At 42.4% G+C, this 19410-nt stretch overlaps 1 protein-coding gene across 2 annotated transcripts in view; it reads left to right on the forward strand.

Moving 5' to 3' along the window:
- Positions 1-19410, forward strand: part of CREB1 (cAMP responsive element binding protein 1) — a 223028-nt gene that overhangs the window by 168056 nt on the left and 35562 nt on the right. For both annotated transcript variants that reach the window (XM_068244973.1, XM_068244972.1), the window contains one exon: positions 13383-13483. In XM_068244973.1, the coding sequence (XP_068101074.1) occupies positions 13383-13483 (101 nt within the window). The remainder of the gene's footprint in view (positions 1-13382; positions 13484-19410) is intronic.

Consider the following 19410-nt stretch of genomic DNA (forward strand, 5'->3'; position numbering starts at 1 on the left):
AGTTTCAAAGATTTGCACAGCTAGATATACACATTTAGCAGATACACTTGGAGAGACTAGCCTACAGTCAGCCCCAGCATTAACTGGTTGATTATTTAAGCCTAGTTCACACTGCAAGAGCTTTTTCAGCACGAGTGAATTGAAAAGCTCTTGTTAATTCAATGCTATGGAGTTTTTTAATAAAATCATATCTCAAGTGAGAACACACACATAGCATTACATTAGCAAGAGTTTTTAAAATCACAAGCCCTTAGAAAAAGCTCTTGCAGTGTGAACCAGGCCTTATAGTGTTGATTCGGGTGAGTCTTTCTACTTAGTCCACTTCCTTAACCTCCCTGGCGTTTTGATTAATTGCGGCGCACGGCCGCGGGAGGGTTTTTTTCAGCAAATTTCTTTTTCTTTTTTTTTTTTTTTTAACATGTAGCTAGCCTAACGCTAGCTACATGCTTCCCCCCTCCCTTCGCTATCCCACCCACCCCTCCGATCGCCGCCGGCGATCATACCCAACAGGAAATCCCGTTCTGTGCAGCCTGGCGGTGATTGGCCAGGCTGCGCAAGGGGGGGGGGGGGGGGGGGCTTTTTTGCGGCGGCAACGATTGCAACAAACCCGCAGCTAGCAAAGTGCTGGCTGCGTGTTTGAAAAGTGCTGGCTGCGTGTTTGAAAAAAAAAATTATGCAAATCGGCCCACCAGGTCCTGAGCAATGCACTGCAGTGCTACTGGACGAGCTGAGCTCGTCCGTAACGCCCAGGAGGTTAATTAACTGAGCCAGATGAGGTATTTAGCATAAGGACTGTGAAAGAGACTGATCTTACAATTTAAAATAGCATAGCGTCTCATGTGAAAGCAGTTTTCTGTTTGGATTAAAAATGGATGACATATTTAATGCCGTTAAGATTTCCTATGTTGTTATGATATTGCGCCTTATGTTCTGCTGTTCCATTGTCTTTACTATTTGTTGTAAAATCAATAAAAATTATTGAACATAAAAAATGGATGACATACTAGAAAATAGACCTTCAGATAGTAAAATGCACTGCTCAAAAAAATAAAGGGAATACTTAAACAACACAATGGCCTCAATTCACTAAGCTTTATCAAACACTTTATCAAACGTTTAATAATTTACCTCATGAGTAAAATCTAATTTTGAATTCCTTTGCGCCAATGTAACTCCACGTCAGTCACACTTCTAGGAAATCAAACTATCCACTTGGGCAATAACACTGATTGACAATCAATTTCACCTGCTGTTGTGCAAATGGCATGGACAATAGGTGGAAATTATAGGCAATTAGCAAGACATCCCCAATAAAGGAGTGGTTCTGCAAGTGGTGACCACAGACCACTTTTCAGTTCCTATGCTTTCTGGCTTATGCGAGAAATTTGCTTGCTACTTTGCTGACAAAGTATCTTCTATTCGGTCTCTCATTCAGTCCACAGCACCCAAGACTCATGCAAGTAATGGAAATAGCTGCAAAAACAGCTTAACACCCTGGACTGACTTCAAAAGTATTAGTGAGGAAGAGATCTCAGACATCCTCTGTCGTCTCTGCCAGACAACCTGCGACCTGGACCCTGGACCAACTAAACATATGCTGAAATGTCCTGACCTGCTTGGTCCAGCATTTCACAAAATAGTAAATTGCTCTCTGCAAGCAGGGAGGTTTCCTACCTCTCTAAAAGAAGGAATCATCAAGCCCCTTCTTAAAAAACCTTCCACGGATCCAGATGCTATGAGCAGCTACAGACCTGTCTCCAACCTCCCATTCTTAGGTAAAGTTATTGAAAAGGCTGTCTATCTGCAACTTGAAACCAGGCTGTCAGTAAACAACATCCTGGACCCTCTACAATCTGGCTTTAAGAAACACCACAGCTGTGAAACAGCCCTCATCCAAGTCTGCAACGATCTGCTCATGGCAAGGGACAGAGGGGAATGCTCCATCCTAATCCTGTTGGATCTCTCAGCTGCTTTTGATACAGTTGACCATGAAATCCTGCTTAACAGACTGCAGGAGTACTGTGGCATCAGTGGATCAGTCCTCCAGTGGTTCAGATCATTCCTGACTGACAGAACACAGAGAGTATGCCTAGGACCTATAATGTCCAAACCTGCACCTCTACAATTCGGAGTGCCACAAGGATCAATCCTATCCCCTCTGCTGTTTGCAATCTACATGTTGCCACTCGGTACACTTATCCAACGACATGGCCTGACGTACCACTGCTACGCCGATGACACACAGCTATACCTGTCCTTCAAACCTGGTGGAACAGACCCTACCCCAAAAATAAACTCTTGCTTAGCTGAGCTTCAGGCATGGATGAATGATAACTGGTTGAAACTGAATGCTGACAAAACTGAGGTCCTGTTTGTCCAAAGCCAGTGCCCGCCATCAAAACAGCTCTATCCTAAAGCAACACCAATCAGGATTGGGAATTCAGACATAAACAGCTCCAACCTTGTGCGCAGCCTTGGCGTACTAATCGATGGGGAATTGAGTTTCAGAAACCAAATTTCATCTGTAGTTAAATCTTCCTTCTTTCATCTGAAGAACATTGCAAAGATTAAACATCTGATTCCCCCAGAGGATCTTCAACCCCTAGTCCACGCCTTCATCACATCACGGCTGGACTACTGCAATGCCCTTTATGCTGGCCTCCCCAAAAAGGACCTGCGTCGCCTGCAATTAGTGCAGAATGCTGCTGCGAGATTGCTAACAAACCAGCCTCGCCACTGTCACATTACACCGATCCTTCGCTCACTGCACTGGCTACCAGTAGAATGGAGAATACTCTTCAAGATTGGACTGCTGACATTCAAATCCCTGCACAATCTGGGCCCTGGATACATGAAGGACTTGCTGAAGCTGCACCACACCTCTCACAACCTCAGATCAGCAAGTTCTATAAACTTGGTCACTCCCAGAGTGCACCTCAAAAAATCTGGAGACAGAGCCTTCTGTCATGCTGCCCCTACTCTTTGGAACTCCCTACCACACCCAGTAAAGACAGCACCATCCCTGGAGCTATTCAAATCCAGACTGAAAAGCCACCTGTTTAGCCTGGCATTTCCAGATTTATAAAATTCTTCCTCTGTACCACGATGGTCGGAGCCATGCTTATGCGCTTTGAGTCCCACGGGAGAAAAGCGCTTTACAAATGTTATTTGTTGTTATTTGTTGTTGTTATGATTTGGTCACTTTTGAATGCTGGCGGTGCTTTCACTCTAGTGGTAGCATGAGACAGTCTACGACCCACACCAGTGGCTCAGGTAGTGCAGATCATCCAGGTGGCACATCAATGCGAGCTGTGGCAAGAAGGTTTGCTGTGTCTGTCGGCGTAGTGTCTTGAGCACGGAGGTGATACCAGGAGACAGGCCAGTACATCAGGAGACATGGAAGAGGCTGTAGGAGGGCAACAACCCAGCAGCAGGACCGCTGCCTTGCCTTTGTGCAAGGAGGAACAGAAGCACTTTCAGAGCCCTGCAAAATGACCTCTAGTGGGCCACAAATTTGCATGTGTCTGCTCAAACGGTCAGAAACAGACTCTATGAGGGCCCAACATCCACAGGTGGGGGTGTTGCTTACAGCCCAACACCGTGTAGGATGTTTGGCAGAGAACACCAAGATTGGCAAATTTGCTACTGGTACCCTGGCTCTTCACAAATGAAAGTAGGTTCACATTGAGCACATGTGACAGACATGACAGAGTCTGGAGATGCCGTGGAGAACGTTCTGCTGCCTGCAACATCCTCCAGCATGATCAGTTTGGCAGTGGGTCAGTAATGGTGAGGGGTGGCTTTTCTTTGGGGCTGCATAGCCCTCCATGTGATCGCCAAAGGTAGCCTGACTGCCATTTGGTACCAAGATGAGATCCTAAGAACCCTTGTGAGAGCATATGCTGGTGCGGTTGGCCCTGGGTTCCTTCTAATGCAAGACAATGCTAGACCTCAAGTGGCTGGAGTGTGTCAGCATTTCCTGCAAGATGAAGGCACTGATGCTATGGACTGGTCCCCCCCTTTCCTTAGACCTGAGTCCAATTGAACACATCTGGGACATCGTCTTGCTCCATCCACCAATGCCACGTTGCACCACAGGCTGTACAGGAGTTTAATAGATGCTTTAGCCCAGGTCTGGGAAGAGATCCCTCGGGAGACCATCTGCAACCTTATCAGGAGCCTGCCCTGGCTTTGTAGGGAGGTCATACAGGCACGTGGAGGCCACACGTCTTCTGAGCCTCATTTTGTCATTTTAAGGATATTACATCGTTTGATCAGCCTGTAGTGTTTTTTCCACTTTAATTTTGAGTGAGACTCCAATCCAGACCTCCATGGGTTGGATCAGCCTGTAGTGTTTTTTTCCTACTTGAATTTTTGAATGTGACTCCAAATCCAGACCTCCATGGGCTGATAAATTTGATTTCCATTGATAATTTTTGTGTGATTTTGTTGTCCGCACATTCAACTATGTAAAGAGGGAAGTATTTAATGAGAATATTTCATTCATTCAGATCTAGGATGTCTTATTTTTTTGTTCTTAATCTTAATATAAAATACATTTTTGCTTTGGGGATCCTTTTGGGATCAGAGAAGGCAGTTAATGGAAGAAGAGGTAGCAGGAATGCTTAGATTCCCAGCAGAAACAATTGAAGTAAATCCAACTTTATTCTCACTCTTGTTAATTCTGCTCCAGAGAATCTGTAATGCCAAGTTTGCAATGTGACAATTCTCTTACTTCTGTGAAATATTGCTAATAGACTTTCAGAACTAATGGTTACGCAGCAACATTTTACACATTACAGGGATCCATTCTAAAACTACTGCAACAGATTTATAAGGCAGTGCAATACTTCCAAACGGTGTACTATTCTCTTTGTGTCCCTGGTCAAGAAACCACAGAGATCACATCTTATTTTGAATGTAAAATGTCTTAGCTTTATATGCTGTGCAAAATTCCATGTGGAGAATATCAAAGCAGTTACAAATGTTATGCAGAGCAATCATTACTGGCATACCTAAATTTCAAGGGTCCCTACTTGTACCTTTCGATTGACGTAGGCTCACAGTCGGCTCTGAGATTTGCCCTTTACCTTCTGGGGAAGGTAAGGCATTTCCAATTCATTGCTCTGTCAGCTGTCTGGCTACTCGCCAGGTTTACTATCAAATTTCTGGCAGCAGTGAGACTTAAAGCTGATTGACATTGTTGAGGACTTTATTTCCCTATGTTATTAAACTTTCTCCATGATAACGTTTTCTGAGGCTATCCACTGACACTAACGGAAGTGCGGATTCTATAACCCTGTGCTAAAAAAAAACCCTGATAACATCTGTTTGTACTTTCAAAATCTCCATGAGGTCTTGGGTATATTAACTTTTTCAGCGTTTAAGTGAGAACAATTTCTTTTGCTTTTCTTCTGTCAAACTCAAAGCGATTGGGAGCTGCAGCCACTAGTGGCATACTATGTGGGCCACCCTGCAGTGTTGGGGAGTCTTGCCTGGGGGCTCCATGCTGAGTGAAAGTTGGCTTCGGCCGGGATTCAAACTCTAATCTCCTATGTCAGAAATCTTTTCTAGGTTGGAATTTTCCCTATTCATCTTTAGACGAATTGTCATAACATTGGTACATAAAACCTTCTTGACTTTTGACCAGACATCTATGGCATTTCCACTATCCATGTGGCAGATGTAATGCCTGTTACTTAATTGCAAGAAGAAAGTACATTAATAGCAGAGGGGTGAAATATATAATCCACGTTGTATTACTTGTTGCACGAAATTTGTCCTCTATGTAATTTTTTTGCACATGCATGCATTTTTATATAGGAAAAACAGAACAGAAAGTAAAGGAAAGAATCCAGAGACACATCAGGTCGATTGATAATGGAAATAGGGTGCTCGTCTTATTGATCATATGATGGAGGTCCATAATGGGAATGTCAGTGTGCTCATGTTTATGACCGTGCAACCACCAATTTGTGGTAGCAATAGGAAGAATTTACTCCTTTAGAAGGGAAGTCAAAATTATTTCTCAAACAAATGCATTAGGGCCCGTTTCCACTATCGCGAATCCGCATGCGTTGTCTGCATGCGGATTCGCATAGCCAATACAAGTGGATGGCCCTATTTCCACTTGTCAATAATCCTGAGCGTTTTTCTGTGCGGGAGAAATCTGCACGGAAGAGCCCTCAGAATTCGCACCCCGCACACCTCTATGCGGATCGCCGCTAATGTATTTAATAGGAAAATCGCATGCGGTTTTGGCATGCGTTTTTTACCATGATTTCGCATGCGATTTCACATAGAAACTAATGTTAAATCACACAGGCAGTGACATGGTTAAAATCGCATAAATACTAACCTATGCGAAATCACATGCGAAATCGCGGTAAAAAACGAATGCGGAATCGCACCCGCATGCGATTTCATCAGCAGGAACACCGCACAAGTGGAAACGGGCCCTTAGGTGAATTGGGTCTTAATGTTCGGAAGGACCTGTCATATTTTCTTTATCCTCACTAGTGCACCCAGCTGTCTGTGTGGTCTATTTATACTCTTGTTCCACGAGGATCTTGGTTGGAGTTTATCTTTTTCTAAATGCATTCCTCAGCTGGCACTTTGGTCTTTATTAATTATATTGTAGACATGTGTATGGCTCTGCTCTATTCTCTCTGCGTCACTTTTTAATGCCACGCCTCACTACCTACACTGGCAGCACTCCTGGTGAGCTGTTTCAGTGTTTTGTGCGGAGTTCCCCTGTAGTGTGGTCGCACTGGGTTCTTCTTCCTTATAAATAAATTCTCCCTGACATACTGTTTGGCCTTGTTCCAGCCCGCAGTGCCCATCCCATTGTCTCCTCAGTGGTTCAGGCAGTCGCAGCGGTACCTACTTGTGTATGGTGTGAGGGAAGGGGGATGTAGAGCTGACAGCTTCTATGAGTATTGCTATGGACGCTCATTTACAACACAGTGCTGATGTTGGTGTGTGGGTGGGGCAAGGGGAGGCCATGTGACACTACACGCACATCCAGGTAGTATTTAGATGGCGTGGTAGAAGGCGTGTGTGTACTGGCCTTCCTGCTGTCTGCCCTGGTAACATCTACACCTCTGATGATGATGTGGTGTGAGCCACAAAATGGCTGTAAGGTAGGGTGGACTTGTTTCCTGGCAACTGGACTGCTGTAACATCCTGCAGTATACATTAAAGGCCAATATCCTTGATCCTGTGCCCATTTCTGTCTCTCTGTGTTTCTCTCATCACTATTGTTGGCTTCATGGATCTTTGCAAACCTACTCCTGCATATCCCTGGCTGTTTGTCCCTGAGGCCAAGTGCTGTTTTTTTGTTGTTGTTTTGTTTTTTTCCTATGGAGGATCTATGGATTTTGTCAACTCAGAAAATATCACACAAAATCTTGGAGGTGGCAGTGCAAAGATTATATTCTAGTTCACAGTACTTTGTTCACCAGCAACTCCATGGTAGTGAGTAGTCCCCATATAGCAAGGTAATAGGCAAAGTCTTGGAAGCCCTTGAACACTTTCAATCACTCATCAAAGACAAGTTTACTATTTAGTGCAACAGCATAATTTTATAGTAGCTGATCTGAACCATCAGGAAGGAACACAGAGCCGTTTAGCTTTGAAATTAAATTATAATTGAATGATATTCTAGGCCATAGTGTGTTGTCCTTGAAAGTCGTTCATGTAAAAGTATATTACAGGTATTATTGGATTACCTGTGCAGGTCAAGATGGTCTTTGTATATTCCAACAGATCTACAACAGATAGGGGTCTCCAATGATCATTTTGCAACAAAGGGCAGTTCTGTTCTGTTCCCTTTATATACTACATTTATTCCTCAGTTGTGCTATTTCTGAGGATCCTTCTGAGGATCACAAAATAATTTAGAACAGACCAACAATAATAGTGGTTGTACATTTTCAGACCCCAGAGACTTTGCCTGGCTATGCTGAAGAATCGACTTATGATATGCCTGACCTACCTGTACAGGTTGTACTCTTTTCACTTGATTTTAAAGGACAATTGAAGCAAGAGAGATATGAAGGCTGGCAAAAATTTTTCCTTTAAAGCTATACCAGGTTTCTTTCAAAAGTTAGACTCAGTGCTCAGGCCTAAGTTCAATTATGCAGTTGTCTAAAGTGTGCGAAATTGCCCTGCACATCTACTTCCCCCTTCATTTAAGGACTCATCCGATGCTGCGGCCGTTCAGGAGCTGTCAGAGCTTCTGAGATACAGGCTACCCCAATGCCTCTCTGGCACACTGTCACCACTTTGTTTTTTATATTCTCCAGTGTAACATAACCACCAGGTCATATGTCAAGGAATGCCTTAGCTGCTAGACAAAGCTAGAAGACTTGGGGCCATGTGTAATAATACACTTTTTCTCCTGAGTTTTCTCTTAGGAGATAATTTTTCATCCTTAATTTAAACTAACTTTTTAGCACTTTGTAAGGGAAACGTACTACAAAGTAGGTGAAAAAGTAGTGTCCAAATTATTTGGAGTATTTGTTTGCTTGCTGTGGTGGTGTAAATGGCATTTTATTTACAAGTTGAAAAATATCACCTTGGTGAAAATTCAAGTGAAAAAGTGAATTGCATATGGCCCCAGGAGTCCATACATGTCGGATCGATTTTATCAATCTAAGCTCAATACAATTCAATTCACCATATTCTATATAGACAGCAAACGGATCGTATGGAATCAAAAGAACAGAACCATAACAACCTGCCCATCATTGTATTTGTAATAAAAAGTATTTGAAATATTATCCTGAGTGGTGTTATCTTTTCTATTAACTGAGAATGTGTGGGGTAGCAGAACATATACCAGGGCTGTGGAGTTGGAGCCTGAGTTGAGGAGTCGGAGCAATTTTGGGTACCTGAAATTGGTGGTTTTATAAACTGAGGAGTCAGTCGGATGATTTTTATACCAAATCCACAGCACTTGTAAGTATTAGACTGTGCAGTCGGAGCCATTTTGGGTACCTGGAGTTGGAGTCTGAGTCTGTGGTTTCATAATCTGAGGAGTCTTAGTCATTTGTACCGACTCTACAGCCCTGACAAATACATTAAGTGGACAAAAAAAATCAGATACAACTCCGAAAATAACCAAGATTGACCACCTTTAGCTCGGTTTACACCTGATATTCTTGTTAGCATGGACTCAACAAGATGCTGAAACCGTTGCTGAGGAATGTTGACCCATGCTGACATAATGGCAGCTCTAAGTTGGATTGGATGGTAGCGTTTCCAAGCTTTGAAGTGATCTTTTGACTGTCACACAAATGCGCAATAGGATTGAGGTTAGGGGACTGAGCTAGCCATGAAAGCAGGTTAAACTCTGATTGATGTTCCTCAAACCAGTTTGAGACCAATCAAGTACGGTGGCAAGGTCCCACAACAGGCATCTTTTCCTATTTTTCTGTGATACCAAAGGCATCTTGTTGTGCATTGGGATATGATTTGTGATACACCTACATTGTATTCAATTTTAATTTGTCCTGTTGTTGCCGCCATTCAATTTCTGTGGACTCCGGGTGCTACTCGCCTTTCACCTCTCTCGTTCACAAGCCTTTTTCGATCAGAATAGTGCTTATCGCTTGAAGTTTTTCTCAACTGCCGCTTTTTTAACCACTTCACCACTGAGGGGTTTTACCCCCTGAGCACCAGAGCAATTTTCACCTTTCAGCGCTCCTTCCATTCATTCGTCTATAACTTTATCATTACTTATCACAATGAAATGAACTATATCTTGTTTTTTCCGCCACCAATTAGGCTTTCTTTAGGTGGGACATTATGCCAATAATTATTTTATTCTAAATGTGTTTTAATGGGAAAATAGGAAAAATGTGGGGGAAAAAATATTTTTCAGTTTTAGGCCAATATAGTTTTTAAATAATGCATGCTACTTTAATTAAAATCCATGAAATATATTTGCCCTTTTGTCCCGGTTATAAAACCGTTTAAATTATGTCCCTATCACAATGTTTGGTGCCAATATTTTATTTGGAAATAAAGGTGCATTTTTTTCAGTTTTGCGTCCATCCCTAATTACAAGCCCATAGTTTATAAAGTTAACAGTGTTGTACCCTCCTGACATAAATATTTAAAAAGTTCAGTCCCTAAGGTAACTATTTATGTATTTTTTTTAATTGTACATTTTTTATTTTATTTTTTTTATTACAAAAAAAAAAAATGAGGAGTGTGGAAGGTAATGAGTTAATTTTTTGTGTATAACTAATTAATTTGTATGTGAAAAATGTTTAGGGTGTAGTTTTACTATTTGTAACTTTTTTTTAATGCGACCTCCAAGCGTCCTTCCGGACGCTTGGAGGAAGTATAAGGAGGCAGGGTAATTTTTTTTTTTTTTCACAATGATCGCGCTGCTTAGCGGAAAAGCAGCGGATCATTGCGGGGCTAGAGCGAGCGGGAGCGCGGAAATGCGCGCTAGAGCGAGCGGGAGCGCGGAAAGTACGGATTTCTCCGTCCCTGGAGGTTAAAGGATGGAACAAGGGACGGAGAAATTCGTACAAGCGGGGGTAAAGTGGTTAAACACCTGAGATACTGTTGGGTGAAAAAATCCTAAAAGAGTAGTGGTTTTAGAGATGCTAGCACCAGCTTTTCTTGCACAGATTATCACCCCTAGTTCAAACTCACTTAAATCTTTTCTTACCCATTTTGACAACTAAGTCGTCTGAAGCTGAGCGTTCCTTATATAAGAAACTCCACTTTGTTACCAGGGCTGTGGAGTCGGAGTTGGAGCAATTTTGGGTGCCTGGAGTGGGAGTCGGGAAAAAATGCACCGACTCCTAATGAATTAAAACTGAATTAAAATAGAAAGTATGATAAAATGTTCTGTTTCTCAGATAATCGTTATCATAAATAATTTATAAATACAGTAATAGCTGTGCTTAGTCCACAAAAATGAAATAAACCAATCACAAATTAGTTACCTGTGCTGCTCAGGGCTGCTCGTGGAGTCGGGCAATTTTGGGTGCCTGGAGTCGGAGTCGGGAAAAAATGCACCGACTCCGACTCCTAATGAATTTGTAACTGTAATTAAAATAGAAAATATGATAAAATGTTCTATTTCTCAGATAATAGTCATTAAAAATAATGTATATATACAGTAATAGCTGTGCTTTGTCCACAAAAATGAAATAAACCAATCAAAATTAGTTACTTGTGCTACTTCAATAAAGCAGTCCCCGTATTTTTAAGGTCAGATATACATATCTGATTGTGACTGTATATATGATGTGTACACAGGAATCTCTTATATATACTAAATAACATCTATGCTGTAAGAATAAAGCCTGATGTGTAGCCATGTCTCTAATAGAGATGGTCAATGAGATGGAAATAATTCCGCATTGATGCTGATTTATGCAAATGTATGCACTCCCTTTGCTGATGAAATCAAATAATTTGATATGTTATTAAAAATTGGTTTGGTGACTACAAATTAAAGGGTAACTGAGACGGATGAAAAGTAAAGTTTTATACATACCTGGGGCTTCCTCCAGCCCCCTTCAGGCTAATCAGTCCCTCACTGTCCTCCACCACCCGAATCTTCTGCTATGAGTCCTGGAAATTTAGCCAGTCAGCGCTGTCCAGCCGCATGCCGCTCCCACAGCCAGGAAGATTCTGCACCTGCGCAATAGTGCTGCACAGGTGTAGTATGCTCCTGGCGGCGGAGTGTGTGCATGCGCACTACGCCTGACTGGCTCAAGTACCTGGACTCCTAGCAGAAGATCCAGGTGGTGGAGGAGGACAACGAGGGACTGATTATCCTGAAGGCGGCTGGAGGAAGCCCCAGGTATGTATAAATCTTTAATTTCATCTGTCTCAGGTTTACTTTGTTACACAGTAGTACTATACTCTACATATGCACTCCCCACAGAGCTGCAGGGAATCCACTGAGAATGCTGTGCACATTGAACACAGAGGTGTTGTCTGTTTACAATCTCCTCATTCCCCTGCAGAGTACCTGCACATCATTCTTACATGTACCCACAGTTACATTGCCTAGGGCCTGATAGATGTTCTTTGTTCCGGTTTGTACCTTTTACAAGTACTCTTACCAAGGACTAGTTTTAGTCCAAAGGGAATAAATATAGTAGTCTACATATCCTTCTCACTTCAGTTGTCTTGTAAAATTCCTAAGCGTTGGCAGTTAAGAGACAAATTTCATGTTACATACTTTCAATCAACAGGATTGTAATATGCAAATTAGAGAAGTCTGAGTCTGTGGAATCCTAAACTGAGGAGTCTGAGTCAGTGGATTTTTGTCCCGACTCCACAGCCCTGTTTGTTAAGTCACTGTTGGACTGGTTTACTTTCAAGTAATAGTGCGCTCTAATTTTTGGCAACTCAGTGTATACCATGTGGTTGATTTTATGTGTGCTGTCCTTTTGATTCCTGGAAAAAAGTTACCGGTTAGGCCCCGTTCACACTTGCGGTTTTGTCAAAACCGCACCGGATGTCCGGACCGCACCGTATCCGGACCGGACCTGATCCGTACGGTTCCTATCCGGATCCGGTCCGGATCCGGTCCGTTTGCATCCGGTTTCCGTGCGGTGTGAACACGGTTGCGGTCCGGATCCGGTTTCTTAAGGAGATAACAACCTGTAAATACCTGGGGTCTGGGAGGTCAGCAGAAGGGTCTGGGGTCATTGTTGGAGACAGGTGGACGTGTGGAGACCATCCGTGGATACAGAGACTGCAGTTGGGACCATGGATCCAGGCATTTTTCGTATACCTGGGAATTCTCTGTTTTTCGCCTCCTCGTTATCAGACTTATATCAGACATGTTGCTGCCTAGAGCTCCAGCATGAAATCGCTGCTGCCCCACTCTGTGAACTCCATGTGGTCCCCATCCAAAATGCATAGGAAGTGGGGTAGAACGTCCGGTTTTTGTAGCCAGTGTGTTGTGCGCTCTCCGGTTCTCATTACTTTGTATTGGCCGGATGGTGCAGTCCGGCTCCGCCCCGGATACGGCTGCCGGAGGAGCCGGACCAAAAAATAGCGCATGTTGGAACGGACGCCGGAGTCCGGATCCGGTCCGGATCCGGTCCGGCTCCGGTCCGGCAGAACGGACGCATAGGCTTTCATTGCTATTGCCGTGCGTCCGTTCCGTCCGTTCTGCAAGCGGTCCGGCTCCGGCACGGCGATTCCGGACGGCCACCGCTAATGTGAACCGGGCCTTAGTATTGTTATCTAAGGTGATACGGCTATATCAGATCATGGTGGGCTGTGTGTTTTTGCCTGTACGTTTCATCTTGTGGCATAGCTTAAATATATATAATGTATAACTTATACTTACGTGTACAAATGTGCCTTTTTTCCCCCCTTTTTTTTTTTACCAGATATCCACAATTGCAGAGAGTGAAGACTCACAAGAATCCGTTGACAGTGTTACAGACTCACAGAAGCGTAGAGAAATTTTGTCAAGAAGACCGTCATACAGGTAAGCTTTATATCCAGAGTATGGTTGGAATAATTTTTTGTTTTTTTACACTGCTAGTGAAAGCAATTTTCTCTAGTTTGAGTCTGTTATTTTTTGATCTTCTTTGTGTACTTCCTATTTAATGTAGAATTTCACAATGATGCAGTGTTTAAACCGCCGAACAGTTTGGTAGGTTTACTGCTTCTCTTTGCTAAATGTTTGTGTATCACAGTGCCCAGGCTAAGTAGTGTCCTGAATCCATACTGAAACTGCTTATAAATTAAATGTTGAGGATAGTAGGTGCTACGTCATCATGGATTTTCTCATGGAGACTTTTAACTGGGAACAAATAAGAAAAAATACAGTATTGGCCATTCTAGCATAAAAGGGATGCATGTACAGGTAGTCCCCGGTTAACGAACGAGATAGGGACTTTAGGTTTGTTCTTAACCTGAATCTGAAAAAGTTGGAACATTGTGCCATCTCTGTCCCCTGTACCACCTCTGTGCCTCCAGTGTCCCCCTGTGTCACCTCTACTCCCTGTAGCTGCTTATACAAGTTTAAAAGTTTTTAAGGAAGTTGATTTAAAAAAATTCAAAGTCCAATTTAAAAAAAAAAATTTTTTTGACTTGTTCCCTTGGAAACACATAATCCACGCCGTTCGTATCGGCGGGTTTTTCGTAAGTCGGGTGTTTGTAAGTTGGGGACTACCTGTACTTCATGGGCTATTTTGCTTGTTAAATGGAACGTGAAATGAAAGAAATACTGAGGCTGCCATATTAATTCAATTATAAACCATGCCAGCTACCTGACTGCCATGCTGAGCTTTTTAGCTTTAGTTGTTTTGAGTCACACCTGCTACAAGAATGCAGCCAGTGGAGTCAGACCAGGATCAAAGCTCTGATCCAGGGCCAGTGACTTGAGCTTCTTTTACATATATATGCTGAAAAACTGATGCGTTTTAACTTTCCATAGCAGTGCATTATGCTAACGGTTTCAGTTAAAGGATACCCGAAGTGACATGTGACATGAGATAGACATGTGTATGTACAGTGCCTAGCACACAAATAACTATGCTGTGTTCCTTTTTTGTCTTTCTCTGTCTGAAATAGTTCAATATCAGGTAAGTGGCTGACTCAGTCCTGACTCAGACAGGAAGTGACTGCAGTGTGACCCTCACTGATAGGAAATTATTATTATTATTTATTGTATTTATAAATAAATAAATTCCAACTATAAAACATTTTCCTAGCAGAAAATGGCTTCTGAGCAAAAAAGAGATAAAAAGGGGAATTTCTATCTCATTATGTCACTTGTCACTTCTGGTATCCTTTAAAACTCGTATGTGAATTGAGCCAAAGGGAAACCATAGACATTAACTTGCACATCACTTGTCCTTTCAGTTATAACTGAGTTTAGGGCTTTTTCACACCGTGGGGGATTACACAGCGGTTGCAATTGCCTATTCAAACTCACCCTTCCAGTGATGCTTAGCCTAGGCTATGGTTTCTCAAGTTCTACCCCAGATGATTTTTTTCTTTAACCACTTCGCATTCAGTCATTTTCACTTTATGCATCCGAGCAATTTTCACCTCCCATTCATTAGCCTATAACTTTATCACTACTTTTCACAATGAACTGATCTATATCTTGTTTTTTTCCACCACCAATTAGGCTTTCTTTGGGGGGTACATTTTGCTAAGAGCCACTTTACTGTAAGTGCATTTTAACAGGAAGAATGAGGAAAAAAAACGGAAAAAATTCATTATTTCTCAGTTTTCGGCCATTAAAGTTTTAAAATAATACATGCCTCCATAATTAAAACCCACGTATTGTATTTGTCTATTTGTCCCGGTTATTACACCGTTTAAATTATGTCCCTATCACAATGTATGGCGACAATATTTTTTTTTTAAACAATCTTTTATTGAGACAGCAGATAGAGTATAGATACAACTGCATCAGGTTAAATGCAACACTCCAATCATAATCTGGAGCTATACAGAAGGAACATCATAGTAAGCTGGTACATCTTATCACATAGTACAGAGTTCAACATCAGAAGGAAGGTTGGCATGTTTGGGGAAGCGTCAAAGTAGTATCATCCTAATGCGAAGAAAATGAGTCCTCATTCTCTAGCATCCTCTGTTAATTCTTCCCCAGTACTACTACTTCAGATCAGCATCAATGGGACGTGTTGCTGCTCGGGTTGCTCTAACAATTGGTTAGATTGACAAGGGGGGGTAGGTGTGTTCACACCAATAGCGACAAGTATTAATGGGTCTTGTCTCCCCATGGCACGGTAGAGGCCTCTTGTTGTTTTAACTAAATAAATAATATTGTCCAGTTGGGGGTTTCCCCACGAATCTTGAGGAGGCGGATAGGAAAGAGGGAGCCAGAGTCACCAGAAAGATTAGGACTGTTTTGTTTCATCCATTTCTCATAATGTTTTTATAACTCTCTTTGTCTGTAAAGTCATACCATAGTGCCCAGGTTCTAGTGAATTTATCCGATTTTTCCTGTTTTAAAGAGATTAATTCTTCTATGTTTACTATGCTTTGGACCCTTTCCAGCCACATCTTTACAGAAGGGGGGTTAGTTGATCTCCACAAGACTGGTATGCAGGCTTTTGCTGCGTTAAGAAGGTGGCAGGGCAGGGATCCTTTGTATCCTTTGCCTGTACCAGGCATAAGGTGAAAAAGAAAGGCTTCCGGGGCCCAAGGTATGTCAAATTCTGCAATGGTTTTGATCCACTTTTGTATAGATTTCCAATAGGTGGTTATAAGAGGGCAAGACCACCATATATGGAGAATGTCTCCCGGATGAGTGGTGCATCTCCAGCATAATGCTGATTGAGAGTTGTAGATTTTGTTGAGGAGGACCGGAGTGCGGTACCAACAAGCTAAAAGTTTAAAGTTGCATTCTTGCATTGTGACATTCATAGAGCTTTTATGGACTAGGTTGCATACTTTCGTCCAGTCCTCTCCATCAATTGTTCTACTTAGAATGGTTTCCCATTTCTCTAAGAAGAGAAAAGGGGGTGAAGCCTTCCCTAGTAATAAATCTAGGTATAGTTTAGACAGTAAGTGTCTCTGAGGATTAGCTTGCCTATACATGAGTTCTAAGGGTGTAAGGGCTCTTGTGTACGTGTCTTTTGAGGTGAGAGAGGTTATGTAGCTGCGAATTTGCAGGAAGGCCCAAAAGGGAATTGGCTGATCCAAGTCAGCATTGAGAGCAACAAGAGGTTTCATTGATGGGGGAGATGTCTCCGTTAGTAGGTCCTTCACCAGCAAATCTGGGAATGGAGAGCAATTTTTTAAGAATTTCGGTTGTTCACCTGGGGGGAATGTTCTATTCATTCTAATCGAAGATAATGGGCTTGGGATGGAGGAAAGATTTGAAGTGGAGAATATTGAGTGACATTTTTGGAAAATTGGAGCTAGTAAGGGGTGGTCAATTAAATGTGATAGTAACGGTTTGGATATGTCAGAAGTCTTTGTCCAAGGAAGCCATTTGAGAGGGATCTCAAAGCTTTCGTTCTCCAAAGTAACCCAGTCTTTTGAGTCAGTATTGCAGTGCCAATCTACTACTCTAGAGAGGAGAGAGGCGTGGTAGTAGCATGTCAAATCTGGAAGGCCTAGTCCGCCTTTGGGTTTGGGGTATGTAAGTTTGTGATGGTGTAATCTGGGGGGTTTACCCGCCCAGACAAAATTCACTAGTGATTTCTGCATATCTTTAAGCCATGTCCTGGGCAGAGAGATAGGGACTGTCTGAAAGACATAAAGTATACGTGGCAGAGCTGTCATCTTTAAACTGGCTATACGGCCGAACCACGATAGTGGTCTCTCTCCCCACTCATCCACACACGAATGAAGTTGTGTTGCTAAGGGATGGTAATTACATTTAAAGAGGTCTTTAAGGTGTCTTGTGATCTGGATTCCCAAATATCTAAAGGATGTTGAAGTCCAAGTGAAAGGGAAACTGCTCTTGCAGATCTCTACAGTTTTCTCTTGGAGAGAGATATTCATCGCAATAGATTTTTGAAAATTAATCTTTAAGTTGGAGAGTTCTCCAAAGATTTTGGCGACAATATTTTATTTGGAAATAAAAGTGCATTTTTTCTGTTTTGCATCAATCCCTATTTACAAGCTTATAATTTTTAAAAAAATAGAAATATTTCATCTTTACATTCATCTTTAAAAAGTTTAGACCTTTAAGTAAATATTTACGTGGTTTATTTTTTTTTTTATTGTAATGGGTTTTTTTTTTTTTTTTTTTTTAATTGCATGTGGGTATTTTTTGAAGGGTGGGATGTAAATTGTCGTTTTTAAATGTAAATATATGATTATTTTTATATTTTTTTTACTTTTAGGTGTAGTTTTACTTTTTGGCCACAAGATAGTAGCCATGAGTTTGTTTACGTGACGTCACTCTAAGCGTAACGTACGCTTAGAGGGCCGCTAAAGCCAGAAAAAGCGAAGCTTCAGAGAGAAGCTGTCGCTTTTTCTGCGGGGGAGAGGAATCAGTGATCGGGCACCATAGCCCGATTCACTGATTGCCTGGCTAACGAACCGCGGGGCGGGAGCCGCGTGCATGCGCGCGATCGGCCGCGGGAGCGCAAATGGCCTCCTGGACGTAACTTTTACGTCCAGGAAGGTTAATTGGTTAAAATAACTTTTCAGCACTTTGTCATTGAAAACGTACTAAAAAGTAGGTGAAAAAGTTAACTTTATTTTTGAGTTTTATCTTGCTTGCTGGTGGTTCAAAAGGCATTTTATTGGCAAGGTAGGAAAATATCACCTAGCAAAAAAAATGAATTGAATAGGGGCCTAGGTGTTAATTCTGAATCAGGAAAAAAAAACCCGCAGGAGCCTTTACTGAAAAAAGGGCACCTCCATAGGCATCTAATATAAAAGCAATGATTTGCTGCAAAGAAGGGAAATTTGGGTGCTAGGCGGCACTGGTTATCGGGTGCCGAAATTTACCTTCTTTGCCGCGGATTTCCTAATGGCTGAGATTCACAGCAAATGAGGTAAATTTTGGCGCCCGATAGAATTGTGGCCGCCAAGACATGCGTATATGTAATGCAATACTGTGGTATTGTATAGCGGAGCAGAGTAGGGCCAGATTCAGTGCCTCCTCTTCTCCTCCTTTCCTAGCAAGCGGAGCGTAAATGACAGACTTGACCAATTGCAGCTTCCAGCACCAATTTTCATGGCTATGGTGGTGTCACGCTGTCTGTACGTACCAGTGGGTCACATGAAGAGAGTCACGCTATGGCCATGGAGATGGGTGCTGAAAGTTTTGCTCACAACTCTGCATAGGAAGAGACTGGATGAAAATGCCCCGTTAGGCCTGTGGGCTGTAGTTTACCCTCCGCTGCCCAGTTCTATATATACTATTCTCCCTAGTCCCTGTGCACAAGGCTTTTGTGGGAAACTGTGTCAAAAGCCTTTGCAAAGTCTGTCTATTGCTTTCCCAAGATCTAAATTTGCATTCCCCACTTTATAAAATGTTAATGAAACAAGACCTGCCTTTAGTTAACCCATGCTAATGAGTTGAAATCAGATTGAGGGCTGTTTCCACTAGCGAATGGGAGCTGAAGGGATCCGATGCGGCTACGCATCACTTCCGCTCCCATTATCATCATTTCCGCATTGGGAGATGCGGAAGTGTATAGGATGAGATGGCAAGCGACGCATCCGTGTGAGAATCTGCAGCATGCTGCAGATTCACTGATCACTTGGCATAACTAGACAAGACAAGACAAATAACATTTATATCGCGCTTTTCTCCTGGCGGACTCAAAGCGCCAGAGCTGCAGCCACTAGGACGCGCTCTATAGGCAGCAGTGTTAGGGAAACTTGCCTAAGGTCTCCTACTGAATATGTGCTGGCTCACTGAACAGGCAGAGACGAGATTCGAACCCAGGTCTCCTGTGTCAGAGG

This window comes from Hyperolius riggenbachi, chromosome 7 (assembly GCF_040937935.1).
Source record: "Hyperolius riggenbachi isolate aHypRig1 chromosome 7, aHypRig1.pri, whole genome shotgun sequence".
NCBI classification, from domain to species: domain Eukaryota; kingdom Metazoa; phylum Chordata; class Amphibia; order Anura; family Hyperoliidae; genus Hyperolius; species Hyperolius riggenbachi.